Below are 27185 nucleotides of genomic sequence, written 5' to 3'. Positions count from 1 at the left end.
TGATGCTCAAGACAGCACCTCTTGCAGCAGATCCCCTGCTGTGGCTCCTGTCCCCGGCGTGGTCACACCAGTGACTCCTTGTGAAAGGAAAATTTCCCAAAATTTTCTGAAAATTCCACTGAGTGATCAGGAAAGGCAGCAAGAACCCAATCCCAGATGTTCAGGGGAGAAAGAGACTCTGCAGCTGGGCGGTTCTGAGCCCTGGCAGCAGCTCAGGTGGATGGAAAGCACCAAGGGACAGGCACAGCCAGAAGATTTCAGGGGATGCTAAACCAGACTTGATGCAGGGAGCTTTTAACCCTCTGGATTTGCTCTCCAGCAGAGCGAGCGTCTCACAAGCCCTGATGCATAAATTCCCGGGTATTACTGCTTGTCCCCAGCACAGACACTTGCCAGCTTTGAAGCCACACCTGCTGGGCAGAGATAAGGTGTTTAATGCTGCTGGGCCAGCAGAAAGCAGATCCCGTGGCAGGCGAGGTGTCTCACCTGCCAGCCGTGCTGGGCTTCCCAAGAAAACACTTTTTTCCACTCTGGGTGCCCAGCAGTGCTGTACCCAGCCCTGCTATCTGCTGCTGCCACCCTGAGCTCTGTGCTGCCGTGCCAGGCACAGCCTGCTGGCTTTGCTCTCACACAGAGCACATCAAACCCTCCCTCCTGGGCTGTCCCCAGCGCAGGGACACTGAGCTGTGGCACTGAGCTGGCAGCTCCCCCCTGCCAAAGCCCAGCACAGCCCCCAGAGCCAAGGCAGCTACAAACAATGAACCAGCTCCCCCCTCTCTGGCTGTCCCAGCTCCTGGGAGTGAGCCTGAAAATGCAGGGATTGCAGCAGGCAGGAGGGGAGAGGGGAAATTCCACACGGATTTCCTCCAGAAAAAGTTGAAATGTGTGTGAAAAAGGTGAAGGCTCAGCACAGTCTGACTTCAGCAAAGGAGATGCAGGAAGGACAGACAGAAGTGTCACACACGGCTTTTTAAACCTTTTACTGCATTAGTCAGTGATGGCTTTTGAGAGGGACTGTCCCTAGAAGAAACCCTTGAGCCCTGGCACCCCCTGCCCTCCCCACTCTGCTCAGTGCCACACTCTGGGCTGGCATTTCCATCCATCCCCAGGACTCCTCCTGCTCTTTTAATCTCCCTCACAATCTCAGGAGAGGAGAGAACACAGAGAGCACCTTCCCCACACACGTCCCCACACCCCGGGGAGCAGCCAGGCATGAACAGCAAAAGAACACACAGGCTTCCACCCTCAGGCCTGGGCTAGAAGCAGGAAAAAAGCTACAATTGGACACAGAATGGCTGGTCTGGGATTTTCCAGAGATTTCCCAAGCCTGTGATGTGTGGTTACAGGATTATGCACACGTAGCCCCCCACACAAACGCATATATTAAATTTCTCTTCAGCTGCACTGTGAGTTCCTCCCTCGCACCCGTGAACACCTGAAGAGCAGCACAGCCCACTCTGTGTCCGTGCAGGGCTCCTGAGCTGCCTGGGATGGGTTTTTGGAATAAAAGCTGCAGCCACAGCACAGCCAGGCCAGGGGAGTCTGCTCTGCCAGCAGCTCTCAGGGTGGAAAGCTGTGCTTTCCTCCCCAGCAGAGCTTTATCTGCTCCACCAGAGCTGCAGGCGAGTCAGAACAGAGCACACGAGCTGAGCATTTTCCTCAGGAGAGGCTCCCAGGCGTTCCCCAGCCTCAGAGCACGGCGAGCTGTGCTCAGCGTGACTGAACAAAAACAAGCAATGTCACGGTCCTCTGCCTCCTGTTACTCAGCAGATGCTCCCTGTCCTCCACCGTCCCCTGAGCAGCATCTGCAAAGAGAGAAGGAAGGCAAAACAAAAGCCTGAAGAGCCACCAGATCCCCAAAGGGTCTTCAGAGAGATTATTCCCTGAAATATTTAACAGGAAGGGTTTTTCTCTCTCTCCACCTCCTCTGCTGGGAGATGCTGGCTTTGCACCTCTGCAAAAAAAAAAAAAAAAAGCCTGCTGGGGACACAGCCTGAGGAAGGAAAAGCAGCTTCCTGCTCCTAGGGAAGAAGGCAGAAGGGAATTTTGGAGAGAATCAAAAGGAATTCAAACATGCAGAGCTGAACGCAAACAAAGCAATTTAGTGCCTTGTCTTTGGGTAGTTCCAGAACAAATTTGGGAGAAAACAACAAAACAGAATGTTCTAAAAGATTTGCTTAGAAATTAAAATTAAAAAAGAAAATACCTCAAATCAAAAAACAACAACAAGACATGAAGTTAAATCAGGTATCCTGTTCCTATCTAGTTTTGTTTGCCTTCAGCAACACAACCTTACCTGTCAATCAACCAAAGAAAAGTTTAAAGATCAGCAGCATCGTAAAATTTCTTTGTTGGATGACAGTTTAAAGGAAATATGGAGTTCTATGGAATTTTATGCTCATGCTTTTCTCTTTCTTGCTTTTAGTAGTGCAAATTTACTAGTTAGACAACCTGAAACAAATATTTGAGAGGTTTTAACCAATGCATCAGGTTTAGATATCATGTGCATTTCCTATACACAAAGACAAAGCAGTCAAAGGGGTTTTCATAGTTCAGAGAGAAGGGGGAGATGTTGGAGCCCTGGAGGGTTGGGATTTGGGGTTTTAGTGTGTAAAGGACTGTCCCTCATGGGCAGGGGAATGATGCCAGAGGAGCAGAGGGCGTGGAGCATCTCCTCCCTCTTATCTCAGACCAGGACAAGAAGTGCAGGGAAATCAGAAACACCCAGATAACAAAACCACGCCAGCCTGGGGAGTTGTGTCCATGTGAAACACCCCCTGGTGCAGGGTGGCATTTTCCCTCAAAAATACTCCAGTTAGCACCAAGCCATGCCCTCCTTGTCCTCCCCTCAACAAACCAAGGAAGGGTAGGAGCAGCCAGTGAGGGAGCAGAACCCAGAGCTGCTGACCCACAGGGTGACAGCAGAGCACCAGCCCTTGTGGTGCAGAAAAACCTCCCACTCCAAGCTCTGCTTTTTACCCAAATTCAGAATTTAAAGGGGAGTTCTTATCGATATTCTGTGACCTGCTTTAAAACCACTCCACCTGCTCGTGCCTTTCCTGCCATGGAGGAAGTCATGTGAGACAAAAACCTCATTAAATCTGAGTGCACCCGGCACAGAGGCACAGGGGAGGAGCAGTGCCCTGCAGGGCTGACCCTTCCCGAGGGGCCAGGAGCGTCCAGGACCCAGCACATCCCTGCCTGCAGCTCTGCCTGGCTCTGCCTGGCTCTGCCTCTGCTGTCCCCAAGGTAAGAGCTGTGCTCTGGCAACCAGGACTGAGAACGTGACTCCAGTCTGGGAGGGAGAAGCTTTCCAGTGGGGCCTGAGTGGAGGGAACAATGCAGGCAGGCACAGCCCTTGGACACGGTGCTCTTCAAGGAGTTTCTGAGGAGGGAGCCAGGTTTTCTCAGCAGAACATCAACAATCATTTATCTCACCCCAATAGCTGAGCACAGACACGGCAGGTCACACCTGCCACCTCCCCTGCTGCAGGAGAGGTGCTTAAAGAAGAATATCAGAGCAAAGCACAGCACAGCAACACTTACCCAGAACAGCCTCCCCTCCTGCAGGGATCCCTGGATCCTGCTCTGCCTGACCCCTCCTGCAGCTCTGTTTAACACCCTCAGCATTTTCCTGGCCTGAATTTACCAGCCTGCTTTTCCAGCAGCCTCTCACTCCAAGTCCCCTCCCTGCTTCATCTCAGACATTTTGACCTCACCTTGGCTACACCAAAGTTAAAACTGGAGGGTCTCACTGACACTGAGGCACTCCTGAAAGCAGAAAAACCTCCTGATGCATCACAGCTGCCCACGAAGCATCAATTCCTCAGATCTTTGCAAAGACAAAAAGTCCCACACAGCCCCACGAGGAGGCCTCCAGTCAGCTTTCATCTGCCTGCCTATTTCAGCTGAGCAGCCCAGGTCTAGATTAATTTGTTTTCATAGGAAATTAATTAGACTACTATTTTTCCCCCTTAAATACTTCATTTTACACACATACACACACACAAAAAAAATCAAAATTAAAACATCTGGCTAGAGCCAAGCTCCCAATTCCGGTGTGATTCCCTCACCTGCTCCCAGGGCATCCCCTCCCCCAGGATTGCCAGGTACCTGTTTTCCCTCCTGGAGGCTGCTCCCTGGAAGAGCTCGGTGTAATCGCTGCCTGCTCCCAGCCAGACCCCATTATCCCCGGGAAACCCTGGCAACGAGGGAGTGTTTGCTCGTGTTGCCATGGCAGGGGTGAACGAGGGATTGAGGAGGTTAACCCAGCCCAGCCAGGCTCCTCTCCAGGGAGGTTCTGAGCTCCAGACACGGCTCCAGGTGTTTTTTCCAAGCCGGGTTTCTGAGCTGGGTGGCACAAGAGCCCCCGGGGCTGCAGGAGCCTGGCAGGAGAGGCTCTGAAGGCTTTGAAGGTCTGGCCCAGTCCCAGAGCCAGAGCAAGGCTGAATCAGGGCTTTAGGGAAGATTTTTCTTGCACATGAACCATTTTGAGCTGCTCGTTCACCCTCATCCTGCAGCTCATCAGCAGGAACCCGCTGTGGGCACCAGTGGAGTGCTGCAAAATGATTTTGGAAGGGCTGAGCGGGCAGGGAGCAGAAGGCCAGCAGGGGCAGGAGATGTCTCGGGCACAGAGACACCTGGGCACGGCTGAGGAGCAGCGTTTTGCCTTCCCTCCACACCCCCAGCAGCAGGTGGGGAGCCAGGAGACACAGGGAACCCAGAGTGATCAGACCTGGGCCAAAACAGAGTCCAAATAAACACCACCAAGCTCTGGCAAGCTTGGGCACAGACAGACAGACAGACAGACAGACAGACTTCCCCTGGTCTGTCTGCCCATGGAAGCTCCATCTAAGCAGAACCAGTGCCAGCAAAATGGATCCAACCTCATTCAAAGCCTCTTTCTGCTCGGCCCAGCCCAAATTAATCACCAGCTAAAATACCAAATAAGAGGAATCCTCATGGTGAAAGGCCAGGCTGGTGAAGAACCGGGTGAGGATGAGGTTTGGGGGGGAAAACCAAGAAGTTTTCTCTCCACCAGAGCTGCTTCCCAATCCCAGCAGCAGCAGCAAGAAGCCAAACTGCTTTGAAGATGGATCTTATAAAGAGATTTTTTAAGATGCAATGCCCTGGAGGCCCATGCCAGTGCTGTGAGTGGGAAGATGAAATCAGCTCTGCAGGAGAGCCGACATCCAGCACCAACAATCCTTTTATTAACGAGAGGCACTCGTTAGTGTGGCTACTTGAGATATGGTGAGCTGTAAAAAAAAACATTAAAAACCCAAAAAAACCCCCAAAAACCAAAAACCCACCAGGTTTTGCCAAAGCAAAGCAGCTCCCGGCACAGGGGAGGAAAGCCAGCGCTGTTCCACCTGCCAAGGTGTATCTTTATTTCTCAGACTTTGGACCTGTTTCCTCCTGAGCCGCGGCCAGGCAGGTGCCTTGTGCAAAGTGAATAATTCATGAAGGCTCGCTCTGACTCCGGTTCCGGGCCAGGTTGATCTGGCACGGGCCTGGGAGAAGCAAATTAGCATCTAAATGGCCAATTAGAGAAAACTCATTTCGCTCTTCTGATAACGCTGAAAAAGCTCGGGAGGGCCGGGGCTGGCGTGTGGCACCTCAGCCTCCAGAGAAGCGTCGGGTTTCTTAGAAAGGATTGGGCAGAGGAGGGGAGCGCTGAGCACGGGCCAGGGTTTGTCAGGGGATGGAGAGGAGGGAGGAGGCTCCTGCCAGGCTCCGCTGAACCGGGGAAAGAACAGCCCGAGGAAACTCTACTGAGCAGCCAGGCCCTGCCAAAAACCTCCCTGTCCTCTGAGCCACCGGCCTGCCGGCACATCTGGAGGATGGAACCGCTTTTTGCAGCATCCTTAAAGGCGTAATTCTGGTTTTAGGCATCCTTTGAGCGGCGCCACAAACGCGCCACAAAGGCTTTTATCACCCTGGACGCGGTTGCTACGAGCAGAAGGAAAGCTCTGGACTTTGACCAGTGCTGGGGAGCACCTGAGCCAACCTGCAGGGCCCAAAAAACCCTGCCGGGGGTGGGCACAGCGTGTCGCTGTGACCTGCACGCCCAACACCCATCACCGGAGTGCCACAGCGCCTAAAATCCAATTTACAAACCGATTTAAAACCCAATCCGCCCTCCCCCAGGCACACGCGGCTTCTCCCCCTCGGGACCTGCACAAGCCCAGCAGCAGCTCCCAAAAGCAGGACGTGGCTGGGAGCTTTTGCACGGAGCTCGTCGCTCTCACCTCTCTCCTCTGGCTCGTTTCCCTCCTCGCCTTTGCCGCTTAATTCCCCTCCCCTGCATTCCCTGGGGGAGGGAAGGGACCTGCGGAGCCCAGCCCAGGACAGGCTCGCAGGGCTCCCGGAGCGCTCCCAGCAGCCTTTCAGGGGGCTCTCCCACCCGCGGGTGCTCCGGGCTTCTCCCCATTCCCATTTCCCACAAATCCCGGCCCCGGCTCTTTTCCTACAGGTGCCCGACAGCCGGTGCGCGCCGAGCGCTCCAACTCAGCCCAAACTCAGCTCAAACTGAGCTCAAACTGAGCTCAAACTCCTCCCGGAGCGCCCCGAGCCGAGCTCTGAGCCGAGCCCAGCAAAGCCGGCCCGCACCCACCTGCGCTCCGGCCTCGCTCCCGGCCGCTCCTGGAGCCGCTGCCCCGGCGGGACGAGGCGGAAACGGAGCCGCGGCCGCGCCCGCCCCCGCCCGCCCTCCGCGCTCCGGGCCGGGGCCGGCGGCGAGCGGGGCCGAGCGGAGCCAGATGTGCGCTGGGAGAGCCCAGCAGGGGATGGGGCACTGCCAGATGTGCGCTGGGAGAGGAGGAAGGGATGTGGGCACTGCCAGATGTGCGCTGGGAGAGCCCAACGGGATGTGGGCACAGCCAGATGTGCGCTGGGGGAGGCTGGAGGGATGTGGACACTGCCAGATGTGCGCTGGGAGAGCCCAGCAGGGGATGGGGCACTGCCAGATGTGCACTGGGAGAGCCCAACAGGTGATGGGGGCACGGCCAGATGTGCGCTGGGAGAACCCAACGGGATGTGGGCACCGCCAGATGTGAGCTGGGAGAGCCCAGCAGGGAACGGGGGCACGGCCAGATGTGCACTGGGAGAGCCCAACAGGGGATGGGGCACCGCCAGATGTGAGCTGGGAGAGCCCAGCAGGGAACGGGGGCACTGCCAGATGTGTGCTGGGAGAGCCCAACAGGGGATGGGGCACTGCCAGATGTGAGCTGGGAGAGCCCAGCAGGGAATGGGGGCACTGCCAGATGTGCGCTGGGAGAGCCCAACAGGGGATGGGGGCACTGCCAGATGTGCACTGGGAGAGCCCAACAGGGGATGTGGGCACTGCCAGATGTGCACTGGGAGAGCCCAACAGGGGATAGGGGCACTGCCAGATGTGCGCTGGGAGAGCCCAGCAGGGGATGGGGGCACTGCCAGATGTGCGCTGGGAGAGCCCAGCAGGGGATGGGGGCACTGCCAGATGTGTGCTGGGAGAGCCCAGCAGGGGATGGGGCACTGCCAGATGTGTCCTCTGTAAGCACATGTCAGCCCCTCTGTCCTCTGCAGGACACCACGGCCACGAGCTGAGCCTCTCCGAAAATCCGCTCTTTGTTTCCCGTTCCTCGAGAAGGGCTCAGCTTGGGGCATCCCCTGTCAGCAGCGCTGGCAGGGCTGCAGGAGGAGGTTGTTATCCCTCTCTGTCCTTGTCACCAGGATATTTAAAATCTCTGGCAGCTGCGATCTGGTGAATAATTCAGAGAAAACCCATCATCGATAAAAGAGAGACTTTGAAGGGTTCTTTGGGTGGAACTGGAAGTGCCTGGCTGCTGAGAAACGAGTCTATTAAAAATTGACTCCGTGCTATCAAAGATAAAACCTGCATTTAGCCTTTAAATTTTTTTTTAATGTAACATTGTATTTATTCCCTGTGCCCCCCGGGCTGCCAAGGCCCAGCCTTGCAGAATCTGTGGGGATCCTGACAAGCAAACCCAGCAGCAGGATGGCTGCAGGCTCTGAGATGTGTGTCATTTCCCTGCCAGCACAGATGGTTAAATTAGGTGATTTATCTTTCTCCTGAAGCTGGCTGAACTGCGTGTTTAATTTATTTATATTATTGACTGTGTGGAAGAACCACCCCGATGCGAAATGTCATCATCAAGTGTTTTCTTCCACAGAGCTGCAGGCTCTGTGTGCATGCAAAATGCTTCCCCTGGTGTATTTTTCAACAAGCTTTGAATGATCCAGGCTGGAACGATTCTGGAGGTGATTCCCAGTTTGGGCACTGGGCTGGTGAGCACCAGGAGGTGAAACTGGCCGGATCCTGGTTTTTGGAGGAATATTTCCCAGGAGAGCAGGCTGAGAGCCGGCCAGGAGCTGGCACTGCTTCCCCCCTTCCTGACTGCCCCAGCTCAGCTCAGCTGCTTCACAATTCACAGCAACGTCCAGGGCTTTTCTCCACGCTGTGGCTCTGATTGCAATCCTCTGATTCAATCTGTGTTCGTCCCTCTAATTACCTCTCCTTAATAAAATGTCAGCGATTCCATCCCTGATCTGAACCAAAAATTCTGGTTTACAGAGCTCAAGGGTGCACAAGACAAAGCAAACGCTGGAAGAATATTGATGCCTCATAGCAAAACCTGCTTCTTTTTTAGCCTGCTTTGAAGAAAAAAATCCCAATTTTGATCCACCTGTTGCTGGCAGGGCAAGGCTCAGGTGTGACTCTGCTTTCCCTGCTCACACTGAGCCTGCAGCACCCACAACAACAATTCAGGAGGGTTCCTTGGTGTGCAGATCCACACACAACCCCTGGGCCTCTGTGGCACAGGATGCACATTTGGGACAGGGACAGGGATAGGGGACAGGGGACAAGGGAAGAGAGACAGGAGACAGGGGACAGGGACAGGGAACAAGGGAAGAGAGATGGGGATGGGACAGGGGACAGGGACAGGGGACAAGGACAGGGGACAAGGACAGGGGACAGAGGGACAGGAACAGGGATAGGGGACAAGGGACAAAGAACAAGGGACAGGGACAGAAACAGGGACAGAAACAGGGACAGGGGACAAAGGACAAGGGACAAGGGAAGAGCGACAGGAGACAGGGGACAGGGACGGGGACAAGGGAAGAGAGATGGGGACAGAGGACAGGGAACAAGGGACAGGGAATGGGGACAGGGGACAGGGGACAGGGACAGGGGACAGGGACAGGGGACAGGGACAGGGGACAAGGAAGAGAGATGGGGACAGAGGACAAGGGACAGGGGATGGGGACAGGGGACAGGGACAGGGGACAAGGAAGAGAGATAGGGACAGAGAACAGGGGACAAGGGACAGGGACAGGGGACAAGGGATGAGGGACAAGGGACAGGGAACAAGGGACTGGGACTGGAGACAGGAGACAGGGGACAGGAACAGTGACAGGGACAGTGACAGGTACAGTGACAGGGGACAGGGGACAGGGGACAGGGGACAGGGGACAAGGCACAAGCACAGCCCAGCCCTGCACAGGCAGGGCCCGAGGGCAGGGCAGCTGCTCCCAGTGGCGAGCCCAGGCTTGTCCCTGTGCCACCACCGCCCTTGGGGACCTCGGGCAGGGCAGGGCAGAGGGAGGGCGCTGGGATGGAGGGGAGAAGGCTGCAGGGAGGAGAGGGGAGAGGTGAGCGGGAGGAACGGGGCTGAGGGGAGACGGAGGGGAAGGGAGGGAGGGAGGGACGATGCAGAGGGGTCAGACAGGAGGGAGGGCTTGAATTTCCTTACCCTGCTCCCTGCCAGGAGCCGCTCCCCTCGGGCAGCACAGGGAGAAGGGCAGGGAGCCGGGCACGAAAGCACCACGGAGAAAGAAGGCAGCAGGCAGGAGTGCCACCACTGCCACCGCTGCCACCGCTGCCACCGCTGCCACCACTGCCACCACCACCAGCACGAGGGCAGGTGAGAAAAACCCAGCTTTTCCCAGGAAACCACCGGTGGCTCTTTAAAACCTTCCCCTGAGCCCTGTCTGTGCACGGATTCCCCTCTGGAGCTCCAAACCCATCGCGGAGGTGGAGCACGTGTAACTGCAGCGAGCCAGCAGCAGGAGGCACAAGGCACCTGCCGGGGACTTGAGATGCTGATAATGTTTAGTGGATATTTAAATATTCTCCCTTCTGCTGGCGTGGGTTATAATATTTAGTGGATATTTAAATATTCCCCCTTCTGCTGGGGTGGGTTATAATATTTAGTGGATATTTAAATATCCCCCCTTCTGCTGGGGTGGGTTATAATATTTAGTGGATATTTAAATATTCCCCCTTCTGCTGGGGTGGGTTATAATATTTAGTGGATATTTAAATATCCCCCCTTCTGCTGGGGTGGGTTATAATATTTAGTGGATATTTAAATATTCCCCCTTCTGCTGGCATGGGTTACAGCACTGATCTGTTGGGGGGTGAGGGGTTGGTAAAACTTACAGGAAAGGAAAGGTGATTTCCAAAACTGTTCTCTGTAAAGGAATAATTCCATTAATTTCCACTATCTTAGTGTAAAAGGTGCCTGAAAGTTTCCAGAAATTGCACTATTAAAACAAAAATAAAATCACACAGCTCACTGTAGTAAAGGGTGACAGCTTAAAAAAAGAATCCCCTACAACTTAAAATCAATTTCCTGCTTAAATTGAGTGAGGCAAAGCCGGTGAGCTTGAAGCCAGTGCAGAAGTGCTATTAATACATTAACAGCTTCAATAAATACATTTTACAGGTGTCACAATCCCTATGCTGGCCAATCGGAAAAAATATCTATTTCCTACTTAAAAATGAGATTTTTGGGTCATTACCACTTTTCCTGTAGACCTGGGGTTTCATTAAGCCACAGCAAGGAGTTGCCTTATTTTATTTCTGTTTTCTGAAATAAAGCAGGGAAGCCTCAGAGGCAACCCTGTTTTATTTTTAATTTTTTTATTATTGTTTTTATTTTTATTTTTATTTTTTTTTATTATTTTTTATTTTTATTTTATTTTTAAACATGTCTTTGGTTTGTGGTTTTTTTGGTTTTTGTTTTTTTGGTTTTTGTTTTGTTTTGTTTTTTGTTTTGTTTTTTGTGGGTTTTTTGGGGGGCGTTTTTTGGGTTTTTTTGGGTTTTTTTTGTTTTTTTGGTTTTTTGGGGTTTTTTTTGTTTTTTTGACAGCATTTATGATTTTAACAGGAAAACAGCACCACAAAAGCAGAAGACAGCGGGCCCACTCTCCTCCAGCACTTCAAACCCCAGCTCCTGGGAGGAACCCAGCCCAAAACACTGCAGAGGAGAAAAAGGAAGATGCAGAAATAAAAGAGGCTGGCAGAATTTTGGGTCTCTGCTCCCAGCTGGGCGAGAGCCTCCGCTGGGATGGGATTGTGGAGGATCCCCGGGCAGAGGAGGAAAGGCTGCGTGTGTACAGGGGGAACAGGAGGAAAAGGTACGAATTTTACCTCCAGGAACAGCTCCCAGCCACCAGGAATTCCTGCAGGGATTCCTGCAGGGGTTTTTTGGAAGAACAAGAGTGAACTGAATGCTGAAGGAGCCTCTGAGCTGCACCAGGGGTGCCACCCAAAAAACCCCCAAAATTTCTGTGTCTTAGCAGTGGTTACTCCCTGGCTGTGTCTCTGTTGAGTAAACAACATTTATATTAAAAAAAAAAATCAAAAACGAAAACCAAAACAAAACAAAAAAACCCCAAAAAACCCCAAACAAACAAACAAACCCCCCAAAACCCCAAAACCAAACAAAAAAAACCCCACCCCAACCAGACAAAAAAATCCAACCTGTTAAAATATGCACCAACAATTAGAAGTGCTCCTTTCCACTCTGTGTGTTTGTCCTGGGGTATGGCTGATTATTGCTGTTGGTTTTTTCCAAATAATACTCTTGAACTTTCCAGGTATTCTCGTTGTTCACTGCAGATTTGTGAGCAGATGAGGGAGCAGACACCTCGTTTAGAGGCTGAAATAATTTCCAGGCAGATGAACTTACCTTCCCTGAGCGGCTGCAGAGTCAGGATGGGAATCCAACCCTCACCTCCTGGCTTTTGAGCCAATTGTTAGTGTTTTATTTTGTTATAAAAACTCCTTATCCCAGGCTCTCAGATGTGACATTCTGGAGGGCACACACAAAAGGGAAACAGCACATGCAGAACATCAGGGTTTCCTTGGAATGGGAGCTGCTAATTAGAAGCTCATTGGGTCAATATTAATTAAAAATCACATGGAACCGCCCTGTACTTCCCTACTTCAAAATTTTAAAGTAAAAGAATATTTAAATTTTTCATACAGAGTGTCATGATAGTACTTGAGGAGAACAGCCCAGCCCTCACTACAGGAAGCATTTCAAACTTAGGTGACATCTGAAAGTCTCCCTGAACTCCCCCGTACTGACTTTTAAAGCTTTTTCTTACTGGCCTTTAAAATAGAGCCTTTTATACAGAATTGATGTTTATGTGTGCCTTTTCTCCTGTTTCATACTTCAGGACTCCAGGATACCCAAAAGCTGTCTCAGAGCCTTTGCTGGAGGCAGCTCCACGGCTCCCCAGACCCCAATAATGTCATTACAGGCAACTCTAGAGCTTCCACAGGCACATAACCAGATCAACAATAAAGAGTGAGCAAAAAACCCCATTAGGAATTAATTAACTGATGTTCAATTACATCCATCCCTGCTCTGCCAGAGTCACTAACGAAATCAGCACGCCTGCAAAATGTGGAAAGGTTAAAAGGAGAGATTAAGCATGCAGGAAAACACCACAGCATTTCTCTCCACACAATTGCTTCCAATCATCTCTTTTGGTTTTATAAAGTTTAATGCATAGCACACTCCAGTCTTATTTACTAATGCAGCATTTGAGCATCCACATTTTAAAAATTAATTCCTGCCTGGTTAAATACATGTTCTATTTGAAAGGGATTAGTTCTTCACTTGTAGGATATGCTGAAATTCATACCAGAAACTCTCCTTAAAAATAAAACTGTACCAGATGAACGACTCAAACCCATTAAGGAGAGGATTTTCAGCTGTCTTTAAAGCACTTTTTCGATGTCTTACTAAACTGACAAATCCACAACATTTGGTGTTGGTTTGGTTTTTAATATAGACAGTTTTATATAGGCAACACCCTCCTAGAATATGTAAACAACAAATAGAAGAGAAAGGAGGGGAGCTGGGATTGGCAGGAAATGTGATGTATTTATCTCTAAGTAACTACCACAATAAACACTGAAAATCTTTGAATGAGAAATAAAGAGACTTCCATGCAGGATGGTTTTCAGATCATTTATTACCAATAAAGTAAAAGACAAATTGAAAATCAGAAGGAGGGGCTGGGAAACATCACAGACACCAGAACACTTGCACAGAGCTAATCAGAGCTTTGCAAATGTTGGAACATAAATAATTTAAAAGGTATCTCTACCAGTTAAAATATTTTTAAGAGGCACATATTAAGTCTGCTTGCTTTATAAAAATCAGGTGCTTTATCCTAAAACCAGAGCGTGAGGGGCATTTTGTGGGTTATTTGGCTTCTAACTGGGAACAACTAATGGCTACAACTTAAAACCTCCTTTTAGACCTGTCCCAAGTGGATTCATTGGGAGAAATTCGTGGGAGCAATGCAGGGTCCCTGTTCTCCCAGCCCTGTGTCCCTCAGTAGCGAGGGATGGAGCAACCCCACAGGGGAGATGAAACCCCTGGGGCTGGGGGGGAGCTGGGGCTGCTGTTACACCACAGGGACATCCTGGGGCAGCAGTTTGGGCAGGATTGCATCATCTGGTTAAGACACATCTCCCTTTGCAGCCTGAGACAAAAATGTTTGAGGGCTGTGCTGCTCTGAGCTCCGGAGCGCCGCCTGCCCGGCCCTGTCCTCTCTCACCCTGGGGTTGCTTCAGGAGCTGCCTTTCTGAGGCCAGCACCAGAGGTGAGGGATGTTCTTTTCTGAGCTAATAAATAAGTAAAAAACCCCAACAACAACAATAAAAAGCCCCCAGACCATACAAAGCCAAGGTTTCCTTCCTGCTGCGCTCTTTGTCTCCCAGCTCCTTTCAGCTCCCTGGGATCCACTTCCACACCGCCCATCACACTTGCACAAACACGCCTCAAGCACAGCCCAGGAACAGCCCCCGAGGCTGCCACGGACCAAACTCACCCCTGGGGCTGTGCATGGCCAAATCCTCCCCAAGAGCTGCTCCAGGGCTGCTGTTGCACACCCACAGCTCGGAGGAGGTTTGGAGCACATGGAAAAGCCGTGTCAGGCTAAGGCAGGTCTGTCAGATATTTCTGAGAGACTGCACCACACAAAAAACCAGCACAACCCACCCTCCCCAAAGCAGATGCTCTCCATACTGCGCTCTGTCAACACAGGAAAAAAAAAATCTGGGAAAAGAGGAAACCTCTCAGTCTTATTTTCATCAAGGCACACGACAAACGAACGCACGTAACACCCAGACAGACTTCCACGGGATCTGAAGCTTTTCCCTTTGGTCCCCAAACTCACCACGCCCTCAGGAGAGGCTTTTCAGCAGCCTGCAGACAGGCAGAGGCTGCCCCATCCCCGTGGCATCCCCGAGCACAAGGACAGGGATTTGTGCCGTGACAGGTTCAGTGGGGAAGAGCAGAGCTACAGCTCTACAGTGGATTTTGCTCTGCACTACAAACCTGCCTGTCCCTGTCCACCTCCTCCCAAGCCCACCACAGCCCTGTCCACACCCCACCCAGCACCTCCTCTGCCATTCTGGGTCCCGTTTGATCTGAACCTTGCTTTGGTTACGGCTCCCTTAGTGCACACAGCCAGTGGTGGGCAAGAACAAGGCACTCGTGGTTTTCCACCTCCACTTCACCAGGGGTCATTCCTGGCCCGGTGTTCTCTGTTACAGGCCCTGCTGCAGGCACAGAAACGCTCGTGTGTCACACAGAGCACAGGTTTGGTGGGTACAGAGACTCCTCATCACCCAAGGAGCTGGAGTCACACTGTGCTGTCTCTGCTGCCTGGAGCAGTTCAGCTCCTCCTGCTCGGATCCCCTCTCCCTCCCAACTCACACCTCCACACAGGACGTGGGTGCCACATGCCAACACTTCTGATGCTTTAAATGCAGAACTCTGGGGTTTTTCTCTGTTAGCCCTTTCCAGCAATCTCCAGGGGATGGTTCTTCTGGAGAAAACACGACCTGAACTGGAAATGCTGCCAGCTCTGCGTGTGACCTGCTGGATCCCCCCAAGAGAGCCGCCCTTGTGTTCTGCACACCCCACGAGGCATCGAACAGATCCCCACCCGCCAGCCACCACCCCACGCCCTCCCTCACCCACCACCCCTCCCCTGGGAATGCCCTCCCCGTGCTTTCCATGGGGGGAAGAGGAGGGACCCCACAGCTTTCAGAGGCGAGGAGACAAAAAACAAAAGAAATCCCCTTACTAAGTGACGTTCCCGCAGAAAACCGCGCTGGGGCCGGCCACGGCGGCGTTGGGAAGCAGGAGCTGAGGGCTGAGAAGGGAGGGTCTGTGCCAGCTTTTAGCAGCACAGTTTGTCAGGGATGGCCGAGGGAGGAGAGGGGCAGCCACGGTCAGCAGCCCTCCAGACCACCATCAGCACCCGGGCACTCGGAGGCCTCCAGCTCCACGCTGGAGAGGAACCTGCGGGCGGCCTTGCGGCAGTTGTAGTCCAGCGTGGTGGTGTAGACAGTCTTGGCGTGCTTGGGGTAGATGATGGTGGTGCTGGTGAAGTGCCGGGGCTGCCGGCGCGGCTCCAGGCGCACCTCGGCCTTGTAGCTGCGCCAGGAGCAGTCGGGCACGCAGACGATGGTCTGGCTGCACGAGGCCACGGCCAGCCCCGGCCGCAGGTAGACGTCGGCGATGAAGCGGCGCTCGGAGCCGTAGCGCACTGAGGAGGTGTACCTGGGGCAGAGACACGGCGTGGGATGGCGTGGGGTGGGGACAGGGAGGGGTTCATGGGGTTCACGGGGTCTGCAGGATCCACAGAATCCACAGAATCCACAGAATCCAGACTCTGCAGAATTCACAGGATCCACAGAATTCACTGAATCCGCAGAATCCGCAGAACTCACAGGATCCACAAGATTCACAGGATTCACACACTCTGCAGAATCCACAGAATTCACAGAATCCACAGACTCTGCAGAATCCACAGAATTCACAGAATCCACAGACTCCGCAGAATTCACAGAATTAACTGAATCCACAGAATCTACAGAATTCCCAGAATTTGCAGAATTCACAGGATCCACAGAATTCACAGGATCCACACAATCACCAGGTTGGAAGAGACCTTCAAGACCATCGAGTCAAACCCAGCCCCAACACCTCAACTAAACCACAGCACTGAGTGCCACATCCAGTCTTTCTCCAAGCACATCCAGGGATGGTGACTCCACCACCTCCCCAGGCAGCCTATTCCTGTATTTTATCACTCTTTCTGTGAAAAATCTTTTTCCTGATATACAACCTGCATTTCCCTTGGTGCAGCTTGAGGCTGTGTCCTCTCCTTCTGTCAGCTGTTACCTGGAGAATTCTGATTCTGTGACTACAGAGGTTTTGTCACAGTAGGGATGGATAAATACACCTGTTTTTTTTATCCATCATAGCCAAATCTTTACTCCTCATATTTATCAGAAGGCATGGTGTTTAATTCTAATTAGTAGCTTATTGCAGCTCAGTTCATTGGTTAGGAATGGCTCAATGTCCATCAAAATCTTCCCTCTCTAGATATGTTCACATTCTCATCTCCTGGGAAGAAGATGTTTCACACAGGTAGAATCTTTCTCCTCCCAGGTGCAGATTGGTTCCCACAGCAATGGGTTGATGTGCAAGCTGGTTCTCAGTGTTACAATTCCTTTCTCACCACGATTTCACAAGGCCTTTCTTTTGTAAGGTTTCACCCGCATGCCACAAGGTTTAACCACAGCACTGCAACTGCACCTTGTAGCTGGGAGAGCATTTCTGAGGAGACCAGCTGCAGCCACAGAAACACAGCCTTAGAACACTGTCAGCCTCATAAATAGAAAAAACTCTGTGTAGTCTCAGGCCAAGGATTCTTTACTTTTATAAATAACTGGAGTCAATAAAAGGACAAGGTTTTGTATTTGTATGAAGGCATCAGCACGACTGATGTCCTGCAGAACGTGGCACATCTGAGGTGGGAGAGGCAGCCTGGGGATGGGCTGTGCAGGGGATTTGTGAGCTCTGCTCGTGGGGGAGAGGAGCTGTGGGTGGCTCCTCATCCCATCTCACGCAGAACCATCTGCTGGTGCCTCACACACTCACAGGATGGGAAAAGAGCCTTCTGTTAGCAGCATTCCCAGGATTATCACCCAGCTGCCAGCACCACCACAACTTCTCCTCAGCCCCGAGCTCTGTGAACAAACCTTCTGCAAACTCCTGAACCCAGAGGCTCTCGACCACCTTTAGGCTCTGCACACAAACTCCTGTGCAAGCACACATTATCTCCTCAGCTCTTCCCTGCCAGGAACCCCACGGGAGTGCTCTGCTATCACCCCTGGCACGGGGCACTCTCTGAAGACAAACCCCTGAAGATTCAGCTGGCAGGAGAACGCTCCAGCCTGCACAGGAAAACCCTCCGTGCCTGGGCTGGAAAGGAAAGTTTTCATCTCTGTGTTGGCTTTTCCACCAACCAAGGAGTTAACAGCCTCCAATTCCACAGCACAGGCTCCTTCCCCACGCCAGGACATAATTCTCCCTACCCTCCCCTGCATTAGGCTTCCATTTGATTTTTATCAGCTTCCCTCTAATTGCGCAGTCATCAACCGGGAGCCTTCTTTTCTCATTACTGCAAATCATGGTGTTCAAAGGAATAATTCACAGGCTGTGAAGTGATGCAGAGCATTAAAAAAAAAGAATTATGCACTCCTCTGAATGTTGCCATTTCCTTTGGTTCACACAACCAGCCGCAGCTGTTAAGATGGAAAGGGCTTATTATAAAACCACGAGGCTGCAGGAACAGAATTTCTTTCCCTTAATGAAACAGTCCTAGAAAAATCTTTGAAGCTCTTCCCTCAGAATTACCTCCTGGCTAATCAGCTGAAGGGCAACGCTCTGGAGCAGTGCAAGGAAGGAAAAGCAGGAGAGTAAAATATTAAAAAGCCTTCCTGGAAAAATAACCAACAAAACAACCATATGGGTGGGATTAAAAGAGGCTGAGCACTCCTTTGGACTGTACAAATGTCCAGGTCCAGGAATGTACAGCTGTGGTGAACAATGGCTCTGCAAACAAATTAACTTGACTCACAGGCACTGATAAGGCCTAGAACTCCTCTGACTCCCTCCAAACGAGACGGCTGTAACACAATATTTACCTTATTTCCTTTGGTGGTAAAGGGTCAAACTCAACTCCTTCGCCAAAGGATAAAGGACACAATCTTGGAGGGCAGCTGGAGAGAACGGGGCTGGGGGAGAACAAGGAGCTCTGCAAAAAAAATGGCAAAATGTTTCATTTTGTATCATATTCCTGTAACTTTGATGTTACAATGCAGTGGTTTCTCAGGAAAACAGATTTATTTATGCCTTGGTATGGAGCTGTTGAGGCTCACATTTATGTGCAGGAGAATCTGCTAGACCAAGATGTGCTGCAGGTGCATCCTCTAGGCCTGACCCCACGCTGGTCTAAAGCATCCTAGAGGTGGCCAGGAGCATTTTTTGAAGATAAAATCCAAACTTCAGGAGTCTAATTCAGAGGAGCCACTCTGGGAAATGAGAGAGGAATTCCACCCCTGGGTGCAGTGTAGCCTCTGCTCCCTGTATTAACCCACGCTCAATTATAACCATTATTTTATGGGTGTGGGAGATCTCTCCTTGCTGAATTCACCCCACACAGCCACGGGCAGCAGGAAATCAGCACAGGGCACCTCGCCGTGAGCCACCTCCTCACTCCTCAGCTATGCCCTGGCTCCAGTTTGAAGGCATTAAACCCAGCCTAACTCACACACCGAGCTTTGGGAAGGATTAACTCACTCCCGCCGAGCGGTGATTCCCTGCCTGTCCCTGTGCTCCTGTCCTGACACCCCGAGCTGACACCGAACCCACAGCCCGAGGAAACCAAAGCAGCCCCGAAGGGATGGAACCCAACCCGTGCGTGGTTTTACAGCCACCTCTGCACGTGTGTTCACTATCCAGGGCTGGGGGGCCGTGAGCATCTTTCCCTCCTCTGGCCTTTTCCAATTTCACAGCAGCACCCCTGCAGGAAAAGGATTTTTCCTCTAAATCTGCATTCTCCAAAGTATTTTGTACCTGCAGCTCAACATCCAAAAGTTGTTTGGTGAAAAAATCAAATTAACTGAAACCATAGTTTATGCAAAATAAAGTTACTGCTCCGGGATAACGGGAATTCACTTTCCACAGGGATTTCCGAAGACGTGCTGCCGTCCCAGCCCCGACCTGGGGCAGCACGGAGAGGAGCTCCCCTTGCAGCCAGAGCTCCGTGAAAATCCCCGCTCACCCCGGTCCCCGGCGGGATCCCTCCCTCCCGGTGCAGCCCCACTCTGGGCCACGACAGAGGGCTCGGTTACACCGGAGACAAACTCGTTCCAACCCATTCCCGCACGGGCCAGACGCGGCTTTCCGCGCTCCTTTCCCCGCGGGATGCGCCGGGCTCCGGGCACGGCGGGCACCGGGGGGAATGAAAGAAGGATTTTTCTCTCTCGGGGCCCCGCACCTGCCGGTGCCGGGGCTCGGGGGCTCGGGGAGGGCCCGGTACTCACCGCGGCGGAGGGCGCGGGCGGCTCGGGCTCCGGGAGCCCGTTGGCGGCGGCGCGGTCGGGGCTGCCCGAGGAGAGCAGCCAGGGCGGCGGGGCCGGCCCGGGGCTGGGGGGCAGCCCGGAGTCGGGGCTGTCGAGCCCGGAGTCGCCGCGCTTCCTCATGTCCGGGAGGTCGGGCACCTCCCGCAGGCTGAGCCGCCCCACCATGGCCGAGCCGCCGGTGCCTGCCCCGGCCCGGCCCCTGCCCCTGCCCGCGCTGCGCTCCCAGCGCCGGCTGCGCCCGGGCGGCGGCGGCGGGCGGGGCGGCCGCGGCCGGGGAGGGGCCACGGCGGCGGCGGGGCGGGACCGGCCCGTGTCCCACCGGTGTCCCATCGATGTCCCCGTGTCCCACCGGTGTCCCACCTCTGTCCCCGTGTCCCACCGGTGTCCCGTCTCTGTCCCTGTGTCCCACCGGTGTCCCACCGGTGTCCCCGTGTCCTGGCGGTGTCCCCGTGTCCCACCGCTGTCCCACCGCTGTCCCCGTGTCCCACCGGTGTCCCCGTCCCCTCTCTGTCCCTGTCCCCCAGGCTCTCCCTGTGTCTCACCGTCTCCCCGTTGTCCCTGTCCTGGTGACCCCATCCCTGTCCCCGGTCCTGCCTCCCAGCCCCAGCGCCGCACAGAATTGGACATTGGAGGGTGGCGGAGTCGCCGGGTACAGACAGACCCGGGTAAAGACAGACCAGACGTGGTGCTCTGGTGTGGTTGACAAGGTGGGCACGGGTCCCGGCTGGACTCGATGATTTTGGAGGTCTTTCCCAACCGGAATGGTTCTGGGATTCTGTCACACCGTGCCCCATGAGCTGCCCTCCACACGTCCTGGTCCAACCCACAGTGCAGCATCCCAATGCGCTGCCAGCACTGGATTTTGGGGAGCACTGAAAGCGCTGCCAGTTCCCGGTGGGCTGCCCTCCCCTCCAGTGGTGCTTTCCCCAGCAGCAGCGATTTTGGCAGCCGGGTTAGGCCCCCAAATTCTCCCTCCAGGCTGCTCCTTCTCCCTCCCCACTCCAGGCTGCTCCCCCTAATTGCATTTTTCAGGCAAAGCTGCCGGAGCTGAAACAAGAGAACAGAAGGAAAACGGTCTCGCTAGCACTACAGGAGACCCAGGGAACCTTTTTTGGAAAATCCTAATGAAATAATTGCGCCATGTCATCAGATTCGGTGGGGGAATACTCTGGTGGAGGGAGAGCAACTCTGCAGCCGGCCAAAGTCAACACTCCCCTGCGCAGAGAGCAGCAGTCTGGGCTGACGGGCCCAGCACAAGTGAACCCAAACCTCCGAAAAAAATTCCTTCCCTGCCCCAAAATTAAAAGCAGAGCAGAACTTTCAGCCGTAGGCGTCTGTGGTTTGCAGCTATGCGGTGCTGGGAACTCCGGAGACTTCCTCAAGGAATTTACATTCCTTTGAAGAAATACTATGAGGCTGTTTGTCTTCGCTGAAAAATGCAGATGGAAAGAAAAAGAACATTAAGAATTCTGACTGAAATGTTTGGGGTCTGAGCAAATGTGCTGGACAGGTGTTTTCTTCCTTTTAATTTAAGTGTATCCCCCCCCAGAAAAAGGGATGCTGGTCTCTGCAAGCAATAGGAAAAATGATCACTCCTTGCTCCAAAATCTCCCATAAAAGCTCTTTATGAAATCAGATGCCTTGGAAGGCACTGGAGCAGTTTCCAGACGAAGACAATCATCATTTCAGAGCTGCTGTGCAGCTCCTGGGTGAAAACCCACGCTGCCAGCAACCCACTAAATGCAATTTAGGAGGGGGAACTTGTGGCACATCCCAGCAGTCGCCTCTGAGAGCTGTGGGTGCTCCCACAGCCACTCCCAAGGGGAGCAGGGTCCAAGGGAGAGGGATCTCAGTGCCTGGGATAAGCAGAGCTCCTGGGAATCGTTCTGCTCCTTACTTACTAGCAAAAAACCCTCCCATTCTGGCACGGCTTGACACACAGGGTGATTTTTGTGCCCTTCCAGGTTCTCATTTCTGGCCTTTGCAGCCAACCCGAGGGTCTCCTGCAGCACCAACATCCAGACCTGCCAATCTGCCTGCTAGGATGAAAAGGAAGTGTTTAAGCAGAATTTTAACTGCTCAATCACTCAAATACTATTGAGTCACTCTGTACAGGGGCTCTGCTTTTCTGGATGTGTACTCTGCCCTCTCCGACTGCTCTTAAAGCCTCTCAAACCGTATCAACCTGTGCCATCCCTGGATTGGAAATCTTTTCCCCTGCCTGTTTGTCCACATTATTTACTCTTTAACTGCCCACACACAGGCAGGACAGGGCAGATACAAGCCTCTTATCAAGATCCTCCTTCCATAAAGGACTTTCCACCAGGCTGGGCGTGCTCGGCTTAATCACCAACCCAACCACAGGCGATGCCACGCGGGGGCTGTCGCTGGGAGAAGCAAACCAGAAGGATCCTGTGTTATTTGAAAACGATGGAAAGTTCTTTCCAGAGGATGGGAATGTCACAGAGGAGCTGTGCCCACCCAGGGATTGATGGTGGGGACAGGCGCCGACAGCACGCGGCTGGAGCTGCTGAGGTTTCATCAGCTTTGACAGCCCTGCTGCCACCGCCCTCGTGGAGCCAAGCAAAGGCTCGTGGAGGCTGGGACAGCATCACTGGGATGCTCAGTCCTGGCTGTAAATCCAGGGAAAGAAAGGAACACCCAGCGCCCGGCGCGGGCGGCTCCTGCCCAAGGGCGGAGGGCGCCAGGAGAAAAGCAAATGAGTCATTAATTCTGCGAGCGAAAGGAGCTGCTCCAGCGTCATGCAGAGCGTGGAAAAAGGCACTACCCCTTAATTAATTTCAAAGGAAAAATGAGGATCTCTCAGAAATCACTCCCGCAGACGCAGACAGAAGAAATGATGTGATTATTGAGGGGCACAGGGTCATTGAGCCACCCACGCAGTGCAGGGAGCTGTTGTGAATGTGGATGCTGCCAGGGAAGGTGCAAAAGGCAGAGGAGCTGCAGGAGCAGAGGGACAGCAGGGACTGCTGGGTCCAGCACATTTTGGGTGAGGTCCATCCCAGCCACTGGGATTTGCAGCCGTACAGGAAACACCCAGCAATGAGCATCAGTAAGCGTTTAATTCATTTTAGTGTCACACCCCACGTACAGGCAGAATTACACCCCGGCCTGAAACCATAAAAAGTGGCATTTTTGTACAGAAAACACATAATCATCATTTATTCCCCAAAGCTGTAAACTCCAAAGAGCTAATGCACAAATAGAGACCTGCCAAATCTAATAAACACCCAAGAGCCAGGGGCACAAAACTCTTACACCAGAAGTAGAAAACTGCGGATCTGTTCTCTGAAAGTGGAATTCCAAAAAACACCCGGCCCTGTGGCGTTCTTCAAAGGCTGGAACGAAAAATTCATTTCTCCTTTTATTTCCTCTTATCTACGGAATGAAATGCAGAGAATGAAATGGGAGAAGCCTTTGGGTAAGACACACAATGATAACTTCAACATCGTCTTCAGCTATTCGTAATTCAGTGAGAGACTTAGCCTGAGACAAAGCAAAGAAAAATTCATCTAAAATAAATTATTCATCCCCTCATGGGAATAATGAATCTCTGCAAACCCCTGTTCCCTCCTCTCCAGCTCTGCAGCGTGGTAGCTCGTGAGGCATCCTGCACGTGCACCTTGACATAATCTGTCCTTGGGGAAAGGCTGCTCAGAATCCCAATGTGCTTCCTCTGCCACCTAGCAGGGAATCAGGAGAGGAAGTAAATGAGGCAACAGCAGATTTGTAGAACTGGAGTGATGAGAAGCTGCTGTCCCTCCCCACAGGTGTTGCTGCTGCTCTGCACTCCCCATCCCAGTGAAGCTCTGGGTGTGGGTGGATGGAGCTCACATTCCTGGAGTCTGAGCCTCCTTCACTGATGTGCAGCAGTGATTTTTACAATCCCTGTGTGCACAGCCCCTAAATAAATACAGTCCTAAGGCCCAAACGTGCCCTGGTGAGGAGCCCAGCCCTCCCAGGAAGGCGTCTGGCAGCACGGCTGTTCCTCACCTGCCTCTCTGGTACAGGACTTCTCCTTCCTGCACATGCAAGTGAAGTTAAATAACGCAGGCACGACTGGCTGATCTGCCCTACACCCATGTGGGACTCACTCATGGCTGGGCAGATGCCTTCAAGGTCTCCCAGAAAGGGCACAGAGGAGTTTGGGAAGAAATCCAGCAGTGCTAAGGAGAAGGTGATGCCTCCCTGCACGGAGACTCCTTGGAAAGCACCCACTGATCCCAACCCTGCTCCACGCTGGCTCTGTGGCTGGGAGCCAGGGGCTGGGCCATGGCAAGAGGGGCCTGAGTTATCCAAAATATTTCACTGCTGGTCCTCCTCCCCTCCGCACTGCTGCAAGCTGAAGCTCAGAGGAGCAGGAGGAGGAGGCCCTGAAAGCCTGAGGCTGCTGAAGCCCTGGCTCCCTGATAGAGCCAACTTTTCCAGCACCTCTCCTTGCAGGGCAGCAGAGGTGCCAAGGTGACACATCCCTTGTGGGGACACGCCAGCTGGAGTGAGCATGAGGGGCTGGAGCAGTCTGACACTTGCTCCATGAAGGGCTCTTTGTGGAAAAGAGGGAGAGATGTGGCCAGGAAGGATGGGAACTCCCACTGGGGACAGCGGGCGAGCCCTGCACACGCCAGGGAAATACCAAGCAGCTGGAGAGGGCTCCACACATGTCCTGCTTGGCCTTTAAGCTCTAACAGCAGCCAAGGCTGCCAGCTGGTTGGCAGGAGCTTTGCCAAGGTGCAGAAGGAATTAATTCAGCCCTTTCCTCCTGTTCTGAAAAGGATTTTCCTTTCTGTTTCACGGTGCTTTATGCATGCCTGTCCTGGGAGCAGGGGAGAAGCCTGCCTCGGGGTGCCCTCCTGGGCATCTCACTCATTCAGTGGAGCTGCAGATGCCAGATCCCAGCTGTTAGAGGGTCGGGGTTTTGGTGGAGGTGATGGTTTGGGGTTGGTTCCCCCCACACCACAATAAATAATGAATCAGAGGAACAGCTCTGCAGCAGGGAGTGAGCAGCAACGCAGAACTGAGGCAAAACCCTCAGTGCTGCAGCAGGAGCTCAGCCAGGGCAAGAGCTGCCACACCAAGTGTATCACAGCCAGCAGCCTCTGAATCCACCCGAACTGTGTCTGTACAGATGCCTCTCCTTTCTCCACCACTGGAGCTGGCAGTGTCCTGGGCTTCCCTCCTGCTAAGCTGAGGGCAAAAACCTTGCTGAGGCTCTTCCTCGCTCTGAGCTCACAAGATGGGGAGGACAGCGCCGGGAGATCTGGCAGGCACTGTAAATCCCCGGCCCTGCCAGCGCCGAGCCCCTCAGAGCCTCTTCTTGATGAGCTTCTCCAGCTTTCGGATGCGGGAGGATTCCTGCTCGGGCGTGGGGGCGCTGAGCGCGAGGGCGGCGCCGTCCCCGCCGGGTGGGGGCGCGGGGAGGCGCAGGCGGAACAGGTCCAGCATGCTGCTCTGCTCGCTCCTCTTCAGGCCCTGCGGGGAACAGCACGGCTGTCACCGACCTGACACCTCAAACCTCAAACCTCACACCTCCAACCTCCTCCTCTGCTCGCCCACCAGCACCTCTGGGTGACCCAAGTGTTGCCGGGAATCAGCCAGAGTAAAGACAGCACTCAATATGTGTCACCCTGGTTTTGAAGACTTTTCCAAGCCTTCTGTAATATTCTTCATATTGGAGTCAGAAATTTCACTTTATCACACTTGCTGCTATAAACACTTGCCATTGTTTTGCTAACTGTCTTTCATTGTTTACATATTTCTAGGTGAGAGGAGAAATGTGATTGACAGTTAGCTCGACCAACGTGGATTGAGAGGTGGAATTCCATCCTCCAATCCACGGGCACCATGGGAAATGTATAAAACTGAATTTTGTAAATAAAATCGGCCCTTTTTCCTGCTTCGCTCACCAGCGTGTCCTCGTGTGGTTCTTTCCGTGTCCACTGTGACACAATATGAGTTAAAAATCTTGCTGGTTTGTTCAGCTATTTGATGTACATTTATATTGTGCTAAGCATATCATGCACCTAACTCTGAACATCATTGGTTAAACCACAGTGTTCACGTGTCCTTGCAGTATATATTATTGGTTCTGGAGCTCTGTCCATGAGGCTAAATGCTGCAAATCTTCCCCAACTTATGGTCAATGCATCCTGTCTAGCATCCTGTTACAGCTATTGCTCCAAACTTTAGTTCCTCCTTATCCCATCTAAGGAATGGTTCAAGGATGTTTTAGATTGTATTCATCCCTCAGGCTAAGAGCAGGATTGTGCACATCCCTGCTTTTCCAGCCATGCACCCACACCTGAGCTCAGGTGCTGACCAAAACCTCTGCTCCTGTCCTGACCAGGAGCAGAGCAGGCATGAAAATGTGAAATGAACTGGAAACTTCAGTGGCAACTCTGCTTTCAGAGTAAAGATACACTTGTCTCTCTACAGTGCTTCTCCCACCCCCAAGCCCCTCAGGATTCACACTGAAATGAAGCCCCCAGCAATCCCCAAGCAACACTAGAGGATGAGCAGAAGCCCTGGACAGGTTCTGACCTTCATGTCGAGGATCTTCTGGAATGTGTCGTTGCTGCAGTCGGAGAGGAGCTTGATGTAATTGTCCACAAACACAACTGGGGGCTCATGTGGAGCCATCACCACCTGCCAAGACAGGGAACAAGAGATCAGACAAATAACAGGAGTTAAAGGCAGTGCTCAGTCAACCCTGCACAGGAGTGACAGCAGGACTGGCTCCTAAAATAAAACGCTCAAGGAACAAGAAAGAGGCTGTTCATGAGAGAGGTAAAGGTGAGTGAAGAGAGGCAGAGTAAGGAGCAGGGAGGGAGCTGGGTCTCCCTCAGCACACGGCGCTCCTGGGCTCTGCATCACGTTTCAAAGAGCAGCAGGGCTTAGTCTGTGGCCTGTGGGCTGGCAGGCACTGGGGTATTGTTCAAGCTCAAGATCTGATCATGTTGCACGGGGAAGACAAGCTGGGCAGTGGCTCAGGGGACAGCGCTGGCAGTGGTGGTGACACTCACAGAGTCCCCGGAGATCAGGCAGCCTGGACTCAGCCCAGACTCTCATTTTGGCTGAGTGTCCCTCCTGCTCCCTCCTGCCTGGAGGCAGGACACACACAGTGTGTCACAGGGGAATGTGACAACACTCTGTGTCACTCCCTGGGTCCCCAGGACAGCGTGGGCCAGAGCTCTCTGCTCTGCAGTTCACCCGTGGGTGAGCAGTGCCACACGCAGCCACTCTGTCCTTGGGGTGCAGCTCTCCTTGGACATCCTCTGGAGAGACTGGGATGGAGGATGGGAACCCCCCACCAACATCTGCCCAGGAGCAATCGTAAAAAACAGGAAAAAAATCAAAATAGCCTCGAAGCTGGTAAGATGATCCCTCACTGATGTGCTTTTCTTACATAAGG

At 52.9% G+C, this 27185-nt stretch overlaps 3 protein-coding genes and 1 long non-coding RNA gene across 8 annotated transcripts in view; 1 reads left to right on the top strand and 3 right to left on the bottom strand.

The window, feature by feature from the left end:
- Positions 1-6681, bottom strand: part of RPH3AL (rabphilin 3A like (without C2 domains)) — a 34277-nt gene extending 27596 nt beyond the window's left edge. The window contains exon 1 of one of the 3 annotated variants that reach the window (XM_063402790.1): positions 6617-6681. The gene's annotated coding sequence lies outside the window, so the exon portion shown is untranslated. Of the gene's footprint in view, positions 1-4113; positions 4232-6616 lie in introns of those variants that run through there. The other 2 variants (XM_063402788.1, XM_063402789.1) reach the window with 2 other exon arrangements.
- On the top strand, positions 1814-11691 carry LOC134553299 (uncharacterized). Of its 2 annotated transcripts, none has more exons than XR_010081063.1 (2): positions 1814-3249; positions 9771-11691. It is a non-coding gene; the product is annotated as an uncharacterized LOC134553299 (long non-coding RNA). The 2 variants fall into 2 exon arrangements; XR_010081062.1 differs by lacking the exon at positions 1814-3249 and adding an exon at positions 9346-9654.
- Positions 11692-13257: 1566 nt separating this feature from the next.
- On the bottom strand, positions 13258-20016 carry RFLNB (refilin B). The gene is made up of 3 exons (XM_063402791.1): positions 19718-20016; positions 18317-18426; positions 13258-15881 (listed from the first exon to the last, which is right to left on the bottom strand). Exons 1-3 carry the CDS (start codon positions 19919-19921, stop codon positions 15551-15553), a joined length of 645 nt encoding a protein of 214 aa, XP_063258861.1. The 5' UTR covers positions 19922-20016; the 3' UTR covers positions 13258-15550.
- A 2804-nt stretch (positions 20017-22820) lies between these two features.
- VPS53 (VPS53 subunit of GARP complex) overlaps positions 22821-27185 on the bottom strand; it is a 61734-nt gene continuing 57369 nt past the window's right edge. For both annotated transcript variants that reach the window (XM_063402780.1, XM_063402781.1), the window contains exons 21-22: positions 26315-26419; positions 22821-25246 (exon numbers count right to left, since the gene is read on the bottom strand). In XM_063402780.1, coding sequence (XP_063258850.1) covers positions 25079-25246; positions 26315-26419 — 273 coding nt within the window. In that variant the 3' untranslated portion in view covers positions 22821-25078. The remainder of the gene's footprint in view (positions 25247-26314; positions 26420-27185) is intronic.

This window comes from Prinia subflava, chromosome 8 (assembly GCF_021018805.1).
Source record: "Prinia subflava isolate CZ2003 ecotype Zambia chromosome 8, Cam_Psub_1.2, whole genome shotgun sequence".
NCBI lineage: Eukaryota > Metazoa > Chordata > Aves > Passeriformes > Cisticolidae > Prinia > Prinia subflava.
The sequence above is the reverse complement of the archived record's forward strand: the minus strand, read 5'-3'. Positions and strand labels throughout refer to the sequence as shown.

Coding starts and splice junctions, on each gene's coding strand:
- RFLNB (XM_063402791.1), bottom strand. CDS start 19,921: ATGGTGGGGCGGCTCAGCCTGCGGGAGGTGCCCGACCTCCCGGACATG. Junction 18,427..19,717: donor CGCCCGCGCCCTCCGCCGCG/GTGAGTACCGGG, acceptor TTTTTTTTGCAG/AGCTCCTTGTTCTCCCCCAG. Junction 15,882..18,316: donor TTACCACCAAAGGAAATAAG/GTAAATATTGTG, acceptor TCTCTGCCCCAG/GTACACCTCCTCAGTGCGCT.